The 11917-nt window shown below is 40.0% G+C and overlaps 1 protein-coding gene across 2 annotated transcripts in view; it reads left to right on the top strand.

The window, feature by feature from the left end:
* Window positions 1-6759, top strand: part of SSBP2 (single stranded DNA binding protein 2) — a 355671-nt gene extending 348912 nt beyond the window's left edge. For both annotated transcript variants that reach the window (XM_019516935.1, XM_019516936.1), the window contains 2 exons: window positions 1937-2035; window positions 5329-6759. In XM_019516935.1, the coding sequence (XP_019372480.1) occupies window positions 1937-2035; window positions 5329-5358 (129 nt within the window). In that variant the 3' untranslated portion in view covers window positions 5359-6759. The remainder of the gene's footprint in view (window positions 1-1936; window positions 2036-5328) is intronic.
* Window positions 6760-11917: the final 5158 nt, after the last annotated feature.

Raw genomic sequence — 11917 nt, forward strand, 5'->3', positions numbered from 1 at the left:
GGGGAGGGAAAAGGACCAGGGGGAGAAGGGTTTGGGGCTGGGACCAGGCAGGGATCAGGAGGAAGCCGAGCCAAGCCAAGCTGGGCCCAGGATTGGGATCGAGGCTGGGGCCCGCTGAGCCCATGTGGCTGCCCCTTCCCCTGTGCCAAGGGTTGTTGCTCAGTGCTGGCACCACCCGTGCCAATGAATCTATCACCTCCCCCTAGCCTCACACTGGCCCTGGCTGCCTCTGTAGTGGCCTCAGTCCTGCAGTGCCTGGGGGGCCCAGAGCCAGGGGCCAGAGTGGGGCCAGCCTAGGCTGCGCTGCCAGGCTGGAGGGGATGGAGCCCCTGGGACCCCCACACCCACCCTGCCAGGCCCTGCACGGCTAGGGCAGGGTGGGGCATGGGATGATGCTGCATCTTGTTTCAGGGGTGCGGAGAGGGGTGACAACTCCAGCCGCTGCACACATCCTGGGAGGCACGGGGGGGCATGTGCTCCATCATCTGCACGGGGCAGGGCAGGATGCTGTTGCAGGCTGGGGCTGGGGCAGTGCCAAGCTGTTCCCATTGGGGGGTGGCTGCGCTGCACTCCAGGTGGGCGGCAGTGGCACTGGGACTGGTTCGCCTCACTGCCTGGCCCACCCAGTGGCAGGACACACGTGGTGCCACACCGCTTTCAAAACAGCAGCAGCAAGGCACAGAGGCAGGGAGCAGAGCCCAGCCCGCAGCTGCAGCCCACCCTTGCCCTGTGCACAGACCTAGGGGTCATGTGCCTCCCCCTCCCTCCCCATACACACACACAGTGAATGGGACCCTGGCCAGGCCAGGTCATGGGACAGTCCCCACAGTGCAGAGGGAGCAGGGCAGGGGCAGGGGTAAATGATTCACCCCTGCCCGCACTCCCTCCTGCACTGTGGGGGTCTTGATCTGCTCCCCCCCACACACACAACCCAGGTAGTCATGAAGAAAGTAGATTGAAATAAATTTACCTGCCTGCTGGGACAGCTGCAGTCCTGGCTTCACAGAGTATCTGAGTGTGCATGCCCCTTCCCCTCTGCTGCAGCAGTTTGGAGGGCTGAGCCCTGGTAGTTCCTCTGCAGCCAGACTGCTGTCCTCTAATCACAGCAGGACTGGCCACCAGAGGCTTCTGCTCTAGCTACTCCCCTACATATCCTTGAACCCAAGTGTCTGCACCCAGAGTGCTTCAGGGAGGACCTGAAGAAGTTCCTGGGGTTTCTGAATCAGTGCTGCCTCTGGTTCATACTTTGCCCCTATGCCTACCCCACAGATCAGGCCAAGGTGGGATTGTTTATCAGCCTGCTCATGGGGAGTTCCCTGGCCTGGGCATCCATGCTTTTGGATGCCTCCAGTCCCCTCTTGAGTAACCTGGAAGGACTCTTGCAGGCTATATCCTCGTCTATCGGATTAACAAGAGATGAGAGCTGAATTTATCCAGCAGAGGTGCCTTCAGCTCACAAGTCAGTAGTTCGGTCAGAGTTGGCAGGACTACAAAAAGTGCTTTGTTAGCCAGCTCTTTGTCCATGCAGGGTATGGAACTATACATGCATGCCAGTATTCAAAACTTGCAGAACAATCTCTTGGGCTTGTAAATTGTACGTCCTGGCTGCCAAAGCTTAAAAATAAGGCACCTAGAAGGCCAATCTAGATTTTGCCATTTTTTTTCCACTGTCTTCAATAGGTTCTGGGCCTAACCTGAAAACAAGAATTGCAGAGAAGAAATTTTATTTCATAAAGGGGAACATAGTTATTTCCAGGTCAAAATTATTAACTGTTACATATAGAACACAGAACTTGGTTGGAAAGGTTTATTCTGGTTCATCTTCAGAAATTCTAAGGTGTTGTGTAAGTACAGCTTTAAGATGCATTGTGAAGCAAAGAAAGGAACTCAGTTCTTCAATAAGATTTAACTTTTATTTAAAAATCTCATTTAACAGAACTCTCCCAGTAATATGAGCATGAGTAATCAGCCTGGCACTCCCCGGGATGACGGTGAAATGGGTGGAAACTTTCTAAACCCTTTTCAGAGTGAGAGTGTAAGTATCTTTTTGATTCTTCTGTTTGGCAAACACTGAGTCACTAGCCTTATCCTCTGTGTTATCTGTATATTTTTACTAGATCCTAATATTATAATATGGATCTGCTGAACAAACAGTTGTGCTAAATAATGTCAGTAAATTTAGAGCCAAGAGACAGAGTTACTACAGAAATCCATGATTAGTGGATGAAAATTAGATGTACATCAGTATTATCCTAGATTCACACACATACTTATTTGGTAATGAATGATGGGATGTGCATTTGTCAGTTAAAATCTAAACAGTGTAGACATGAATATTCAGCCAGTGATTCAAAAGCAGTCTCTGAGGTGGGATGTGTCAGTTTGCGGCTGTCCAACTTTTCACCTTCCTTGATAGTATATTTTGTAAAGTAGGAATGTCTTTCAAAACATGATCCACACTTAAGTACCAGAAAATCTATAAGATTTTATAAAAAGCCATGATGTAGTTTTAGGTACAGGAAAGCAAACACCCCCTCTAGTGTTTATTATGTGACAAATGAGACTTTTCATAAAAGTGCCAAATCTTGAGGCTAAACAAATATTGTTTACAATACTAAACTATTTTAAATCAAGAAAATAGTGAGGAACACTTTCATATCCAGGTGCCTAAAGTTAGATTTCTAAATCCATATTTTGGTTCCTATATAGAAGTGGCCTGATTTTTCAGAAGTGCTGAGTGGCTTCGGAACTCGTATTCTGACTGGAATTAACTTCTGTCAGAACCACATGCAATTCCATTAATTATGCCAATGCAGAATTTAGCCCAGTTTCTATGAAGACTGAATGTTGTTTCTTCTAATTCATACCATAGCCAAAATCCTCAGCATGTTTTATGAAATACAGATTAAATTTTTATTTTGCTTCTTCAGCAAACATACAAATATGAAGAATGATCAATTTTCTATATTTTAGGCATCTACTGTTCAATAAGTTTGAACAAAAGCTCTTCAGCTAGAGAGGTATGTTTCAAAATTTGCAAAAGAGTAGTAATTAAACCGCATCAGATTTGATTTATAGTCATGGCAGTGCTTGACTCTAAATTCAGCTTACTCAACTTGTACTGTATGCCAACAATCTGACTGAACAGACAGAAGCCAGTCCACTAAATTAGGCTCATTAAAAGAATAACAAGTAGTATCAGTTATATGCCACAGAAAATTGGTTCTCTCAGACATTCCTGTATGCTTAATGGTTTTAGCTACTGTTTTTTTTACCTGAATCAATTCCTGATCTGGCTTGTAGAAGATTTTGCTACACCTCTTACTGTACTTCAAGATGCCTGTCTCACTCACAAGCCAGAGTTTAGTTTCTTGAGCCTCTGTAATCCTTTCTTAACCACCCCTGCCACTTCTTTTCTTGGCTGCTTAGAAAGAATATTATCAGTGAGATAAATTCTGAGTTTTTTCCTCAGGCAAAATTCCCATTCAGTTCACCAGGAGTTCTGAATCAAAATAAGGACAGCAGTAGTAGTGATAATGTGATTACTATTACTATGTTGTGGTATGATTGAATCATTATAATTACAATTATATATAATTAATGTATATTTAATAAAATAATACAAGTAGTAGTAGTAATAGCAGCAATTTGTACGGTACTTAATCTGTATATAAACAAAGAATTTATTCCCTGGCCCAAATGTGTATGCTGTTGTTGCATACTCTGGTTGTAATCCAAAAATCTTTAAGACATTTCCTATCTTTAAACACCTGAGTGGTCCTTTTCAATGACTTACATGCTTAAGGCTTTATTGAATAAGCTTTGCTGAATCCAAGTGAGAGTCTGCAGCACCTGGCAAAAGCAAGACCCAAAACAGACAAGATCAACAAAGAAAAGAAGAGACCTCAGGCAAACTAGGTTTCCTCCAGTTAGTCTGTTCGAAGCAGTTTGCATTAGGGCTAGGTACAGGCAGTCAAAAAGCCCAAGGCTGAATCATTTTAATCTTCGCAGGTTAGTCTACACTGTGTAGATTGAACTGATAAGCAAGTGAACAGACATTCACTTTTGATTCTGGAAATGCAGTCACATGACTGCAGTGGCCCAGGCCAGAAACTGCAGGGGTGGTGGGAGGGCGGCACTAGAACACGCCTCTCTGCTTAGCTGGAGCAGACAGCTTCGGCCAAGGCTAGCCCGCCTGCCCTGCAAAGGGGTGGGGAGGAGTGTTTATGGGGGAGGTGCAAAGCATTCTGGGGTACTGGAGGACTGCTGAGTTAACTTGAATCTGGAGGGGATCTGGGACACAAGTTCAATAAACCGATTTAACCTAAATCAGTTAAGTCTGATACTACATCCATCCAGGTTTATCTTAAACCAGTTTCAGCCATTTTGAAAGTGGTTTATGTGCACTTGAACTTCTGTTGTATCATAGATTTGAATCAGTTTCTGATCACTTATAATGGTTTATGTGTAATTTCTGTCCCTAGCCAAGAAGTATGACTTAACCAAAACACTGGTTCTGAAAACTTTGGAACCTGGAGAATAGGCAGACCCAGAGATTTATACTTTAGCTGCTTTCTGATTATGTATCAGCATGTAGAAAGGCAAAATTAATGTTTTTGCTATATCTCACAGACAATTCCAATGAAGAAAACACTGAGATTACTGGAGGCTTTGTGGTATCTCATCAGTAACTTGTGATGAGGTACTGTTACTTTGAGGAAGGCTGTAGCTTGCAACAGGGCTGCAGTTCAGTATGTGTTAAAATAATAAGGCAATATAATGTGATGGCAGGATTTTTAGTTAATAGAAAAAGCATAATTACTGATATTTGATATAGCCAACTTCTGAAAGATTAAGCCAAAGCCTAATTTCATTTCAGTAAGGCATTTTTCCAACACCTTTCCCCACAAGTAGCGAAATGCCAACTCCAGTGGTGTGAATACCCAGCTACAATGCTCCGCAAGCATATCTGCCATCAGCTTATGCATATACCCTAAGTAGCCCCAGCACTAACTAGTGGAGAGCAAGTCAGGGCACTTAAGGAAGAGCTGCTATAATTGCATCAGCCAGGCAGTATCAGCAAATGCTAACATTTATTTTCTGCTCATGATTTACTTATTCATTTCATAAGTTTTGTTGTAATTTAGATGGAAAGAAATTTAAATACATAATTAATTATTGTAGCACAAACTGAACAACAGTCCTGACAAATTTAAAAGGATAAAAATAAAAGAGCAATGAATTGAAATTCAAATTCATTGTTTTGTTCCAGAAGCGAATGTAGTGGCCTGTGAAAGAATTGTTAAAATGTGGATTCCTCTTTTCCAGTACTCCCCTAGCATGACAATGAGTGTGTGATCCATTACCAAGTCTCCTCATGAAGACCGCAGTGAGTTGGCCCTCTTCAGAGAGCTACTACAGAAGAAAATTACTCGTCCCAGTGTACAGTTTAACAAAAGGATCTCAGACACAATCAGACCCACCATTTTTCCTACCATCTCCCCAGTTTTGTCAAGAAAGTGGGTCCAAAAATGATTCCAACAACTGTAAAGAGTGGCATAAGAGAACTGCCCAAGACTGAACTGCAAACAATTTTCTGTGTATGTACATGTACGGGTAGATGTATATATGTGTGCCTGTGTGCTTGTGTGTGCACTATATAGACATACACACACACACATACATATATAGACCCGCAGGACATTGTAAAATATTATCACATGACATCTTAAGTAGAAATAAGAAGTAGGGACTTTTATTCCATCTTTTTTTCACGTTTACATTTTAACTATTAAAATTTGCTTTCCCTCTCCCCTTCTGAACTGTTTTGTGCTGCATATATCACTGCTTTATAAGTTATTTTTTAAGGTGAACTCAAATGATAAATTGTCTGATTTTGTAAATGTCTGCCATTATGGATAGGAATAAAATTGCTTATAAGAGGGCTTTCATTAACTTGTGTTTGATACCAGTTATCCTGTGAATCACATTCTGTGCTGTCTCAAGAAATAGAAGAAAGCTCATTTTAATTTTTTGGAGAAATTTAATAATTTTTCATCAAGCCTTGGTGACATTTTTTATACTTTGCCTTTAAAAAAAGAAGCACTGATGGTTATTTTCTTCCTTAATTGAAGCCTAATTATCTGCAATATCTATTTTAAATGGAAGCCTGAATTTGATACAAGCTTCTTGGTTTATACAGAGTACTTTAAGGTTGCTGTAAGTGAGTTCCAGTTGCTATAGAATCTAGCAATAAAGTGTCAGGGCTGCTCTGCCCTTGGAAATGAGTTTTCTACTTAGCATGATCTTCCGTAGGGGTGGTAGTTAGTAGAAATACAGTAGAATTCTTACTACTGAAACCTCCTTTTCTAACAAACTGCTGGTGTCCCTCCCTTTTCTACTGATTCTTAGCTGATCCCCAATTAGCCATAGTCCTGATTGTCTTAACATACTTCGTGTCTCCCAAGCCATTCAGATAATCAGGACTCCACCGTACATGAATGTGTTACTTTTCACTAGAAATACTGGAACAGAACTTCTCAAAATCTTTCTGTATGTGTAATCATATAGGTAAACCAAAATGCCTGAGCATTTCATGGTTATGACCCATGCTGAGAGCATTGGAAGGCTCAAGCTTTTCTGCCAGATATAAGATGTCAACAGAGGTCTGAACCCATTCTGTAAGGAGTTCAGTATACTGTATTTCAAAGCTGTGGAGATAGTGGAAAAAAGGAGAATGGTGATACGGCTTCCTTAACACAAAAAAAAAGCCTTTTGAAGGAGACTTCCTTAAAGTGAAGCTCTAACTTCTGAGGACCTGAGGTTATGTTAAATTTAGCGCCCTATGACTCCCACGTTTCCCAAGAAAATGAAAGATTGCAGCTGTATGTATGGTGTTAGGAAGGCTGATGTTCAGGATCTCAGGCACAAAGTGGCTGAATTAAACTCACTCCACAGGTTTAGAACAAAGTTCTCATCTTTGCATGTGGGAGGTCCAGATACATAGGCAGAGAAGAGCATCAAGTACAGTGCTCATAGGAAGATTTATAAGAAGAATTTTGCCCTTAAATTTTAATGAAGGGTTGCATGTAATGGGCTCAGTGGGCTAGCAGATGCCCATCACTGCTTGTGTCAACTCCCTGCATGTATATATAAATAAAGATATAATGTTTTTACTCCATTGCTGGCATTATACAAACACAAAACTCTTCTTAGATACCAGGTACCTTGAAATATTGTTAACATTTTAAAGATTTTAAGAGAAAGTAATTTTTAGTTACAAATAACTTTTAAAATGACTTTGAATTAAGTGAAAGTATTCATATGGTATCACTAACTTTCTTCCCAATAATTATTATTTATTTTTTGAAAACAGGTCAGTTTTTATTCTTTTGAAGGATCCCAGCAGCACTATGATCAGTTTTACTTACACAAAATGCAAAATGAAACCTTAATCCTGCAAACACTTACACATGTATTTAACCTTATTACTGTGAGGCGTGCAGGGATTTCAGTCGGGCAAAGTAAAGTGGGGTTGTGGCCTTAATATTTATCACATAAATGACAGAACTTTTTGTGAGTTTTACATTACCAGCAAGAGTTTAGTTTATAGTGGGGAATACACCTGAGCATTAAATAAAATTGTGCAATGTAGAGAGCAGAACAGAAATGCATCCTTTTTTCAGTTTCCAGTGCTGTGATTTTAAATGTAAAATCTTTGTCAAAATATTTTCTCATAATTTCACTCCAATAGCATGAGATACTTCCAGAAACATAGTGATTCTTTATGACCCTCCCTCCCCTGCCATGTCCCACTTGCAGCATGTCATCAACTTTGCATAATAGGATAGATCCTGCACGATTCAAGTCATTCAAATAAAAAATGGCAAAGAGGGCAGGATCAGGCCCTGCATCACTTCAGTTAGAATTACAGGGCAGGATCTTGCAGTGTGTTAAACATGTAAAATAACATTTTGCACTCAGGTAGTCAGCCTAATAGATTTTGATGGGACCCCACAAAAGTGTGAGCTGTGTGAGGAGCCAGGCTCAGCTGGAGACAGCAGCAGTGGCAGCAAAGCCAATTCCCCCTCCTTGCACCTGCTTCCAGGCTGGCAGGGAGTACCCAGGGCAATCAGGCAAGGAGGAAAAACTTGCCTGTTGCACTGCTGCCACAGCAACAGACAAGGAAACAGGCAATGGGAGGGGAGGGGAGATGCTGCTGAGCATGGAGGGGAAGAGAAGAGGTTCTGAGTGTGAGGGAGGGATTCTTACCTGCATTGGGGGAGATCAAAAGTCTTTGGCTGCTGCTCCCACAGTGTGGTCTGCCTGTCCCGCTGTGAGGTTGGGGGAAGCTGGGAGTGGCAGTACAGCCACCCCTGCAGCACAGATTCCTGCTCCCACACCCACCTTTACACCCACCTGGATCTGCCCATGCTTACATTTCTGCAAGATCAGGGCTGTAGCTATATTTCATTATCCAACCCATCTCTTGAGTTCTAATAGCACATTTCATCACACATAACTAGTAATGATCGCCACTACTCTCCCCTTGCTTTCATAGGGACTGAACTTGCAGGTGATCCATTACTATACACGTGAATAAAGTTATGCATATGCATGTTGGAAAAACAATATTTATTTGCAATAAAAACACACAGGATATTATTTATATGTGCGAAATATGCAGTTAATACAAGGACAACTTTAGCTTTGAAAGTACTGTAGGGTTGGTTGGTTGTTTGCTTGTTTTCTTGCATACTTTCCTTGCTTACAAAGTCCTTGTAGGAGTTTGCAATACTAAGAAAAAATGAACATGGCAAGAAAAATTACTTGAGAACTAAATTTTTTTCTTCCTACCTGTGTTTCTAATGCACTGGAAGTCTACATGCAGTGTAGCTGCTTTTGGTTTCTATGTTTATGCCTCAACATTGCTGATAAGAGCAGACAGAACTTGTCCAGTACTAGGAGTAATGAGAACTCAGCTGGAGCCCATGAATTTTCACAGTGCATTTTAAGAGTTTTCTTTTTATATGTGTGATGAATAGGACATATTTTTCTTACCATTTTTTTCAATTAAAATTTTTAAAATAGAAGAGGTAGAATCTCATATGGAATAGAAGAATTAGGGAGTAATGGATTTTCTTCCTCTATAGAAATTCCAGTAAAAATCCTGGCTCTCTAGAAGTCACTTGGAGTCTTGTCATTGACTTCAGTAGTGCCAAAACTTCACTTTCTTTGTGAATATGTGAAAAGTAACTTTCACATCTGTATCTTATTTTCACATGTAGGTTTTGTGTAAACAATATTGCCGTTTTTGTGCTTATTAAAAAATGAGGAAGAAAGGTAGCTGCTTGAATGACAAGTATATTATGTAGCCTGAAATGTACATTGAAAAGTATCTTAATATTTTTATATAAAAGTAAGGCATTTAAATGATTTTACTAGTAATTTCTGAGTATGAGGAAGAACTGAGATTAATTTAGAGCTCATGAAAGATGCTGCTCTAATAGCCCTTAGGACCCATTTTTTTGAGCTCCACACACCCCAGTAATGTGCCTCACCCTGGATCTGGAAGGACTTCTGCTTAAAAGTGAGAAAATAGTTCAGTCTCCTTTAAGTTGTTACTATCTGTTGGCTGCATGCCATAGTTACCAATTTTCATTTTAAAACTTGCTCAGCTCATTATACGGAGAAACATAGTGACCAACTTTCAATTATACCCAACCTCTGCTGTGGCCCAGAAGGGTACCATATCCCATTGCCACTTGCCAGCCCCCTGAGACACCCACTAACTCTCTACCCTCCCACACACGCAAACACACACTTTTGTGGTTTAAAGCAAAATACTGTAGGATAATTATTTTGAATAATTCAAGTTAGGCATAGGTGAAGGAAGGCTTCTTCTGCATGGATAGCAACCTGGAAGCTTTTTATCAGAAGGATAACAGCCTCATTAAGTGTCTAAAACACACTTGAATTTTCCCCCGTCTCATGATTAGCAAATGAAATACTGTACGTAAGGAGGACTTGAAATTAGATGGGTAATTTAATGAGGGACCAGCTGTTACAATATTCAGAGTTGCACATTTTATTCTTTTTTCTCTTTACTTGATTAAATGAATTTTCAACTATTGCACTGATTTCTATGTCCTTGACCAGTAAATAATTTTTAAGCATTACAGTCCATTCCTCCAATTCCTAGACATCCTTCATATTTGCTGTTGTTGCTGTTAAAGGTGTTGGCCAAACTGTGCAAGATTTGGCCCTATGCATTTGAAGTGGAGAGAACCATAAATGTAAAACTTAATACATTGAGAAATTGTCAGTGTAGGTAACTATATCATCCTTTAAATCATTCCAAGTAATGATACTTATAAGACCAGCTCCCATTTCAAATCAGTCTGGATTCGTGTGGAGTTTAAAAGATGGAATTCTTGCTGAAGTACATATATTCCAAATAAAAAATAATTTATTCCCTTTTCTAGAGTGACAATTAGTTTCTCTTCAAGCTGATGTTTGCAACAATTAAAATAGCAAATTATCATACCAAGGATCTAACTCAGTATTTCATGGTATAAAAGAAGATATAAAAAATTCCATTCAGTCCTCAAATTTAAGCTACTTCTAAATAGTGTGTGCAGCTTCTTCTTCTCCCCACCCCAATAATATTGTCCTGGGCTTGCAGGCCTCTGCTTATGAAAGTTGTCCCACTGACACAGTAACAGTCTCACATAACTCGTATAATTATGTAACTCATATATCTTACATAAATGTGAGAGCTAAAGGTTTGCTGGATTGCACGCCGAACTGCACCTCCAACATTTATTTAACATATGATCTTATTCAGCAGGTGCCTACCCTTGATGTACACACAGCAGATTGAAAGGGCATGTTACAATCAACCAAATGACGTTTCAAGCTGAAAGAAAAAGGGAGAATCGGATGAGCTCTTCATATTCGCCAAGCATTGCTTGAGTGCATGCATTCATTCATTTTCATTTTCATAATCTTTATATCTTAAGTGACAGTAATAAATTTAGAATTCACCAAAGGACCATCCACTCAGAGACTTGTTAAAAACCCTGATCCTAGGAACACTTGCACAATTTTTTTTTATTTAAGGCATGCAAGTGCTTAATTTTAAGCACCTGAACAATCTAATTGAAGACAATGGGACTACTCAAATGCATGTGTATGTATTTGCAAGAGCCTGAAATATTAATTATTGAGTCTTCTTTGAAATTTTAGCAATCCCCAGGTGTACTTATGTATTAACATCGTTGATGTCTGGAATAGGAGTTGGCTTTCTTCTGTTTCTTAATTTATTAGACAACTATCCAGTGCTACCTAAAACATTTCTGTGAACTTGCCCTCTCATTTTATTTCAAATTGTTCATTCACTTCCATTAAAACAACTTAAAAGCCTTGCAATATATATCCAAACTCATATTTGGTCACTGTTCATAATTTAAGTATAAAATATGTAAGGAAGCCTCTCATGAAATGGAAAAACTTTCCATAAAAATGTATAAAGGTGTTTTTCCTTTCCTGGGTACATGTTTTCACATTTAATAAAAATACAGTTTTCATTTGTAACCTGAAACTTTCAGTTTTTGGCCACTGTTTAATTTGTGTGTGCAAAAGAGGTTGATAAAACAAATTGCATTGTTTCATTTGGATTCAGCATAATAAATACTTGCTGAATGAGAAACCAGCTCAAAACAAGATTTACTTCATTATCATTATGAATAAGGAAGTTGGATTTCATGCTAAACAGTACCTAACCTTCAAAAATAAGATTCCTGTTATCAGACTTGTAGGAAGTTATAAGGGCTCTATACACAAATACATGAATGTCATATGCATACTGTATTTATTTTATAATTATGTACAATAGATGGCCTGGTGCAGCCAGTTA

Source organism: Gavialis gangeticus, unplaced genomic scaffold (assembly GCF_001723915.1).
Source record: "Gavialis gangeticus isolate Ggan-Ray unplaced genomic scaffold, GavGan_comp1, whole genome shotgun sequence".
In the NCBI taxonomy this organism is placed as follows: domain Eukaryota; kingdom Metazoa; phylum Chordata; order Crocodylia; family Gavialidae; genus Gavialis; species Gavialis gangeticus.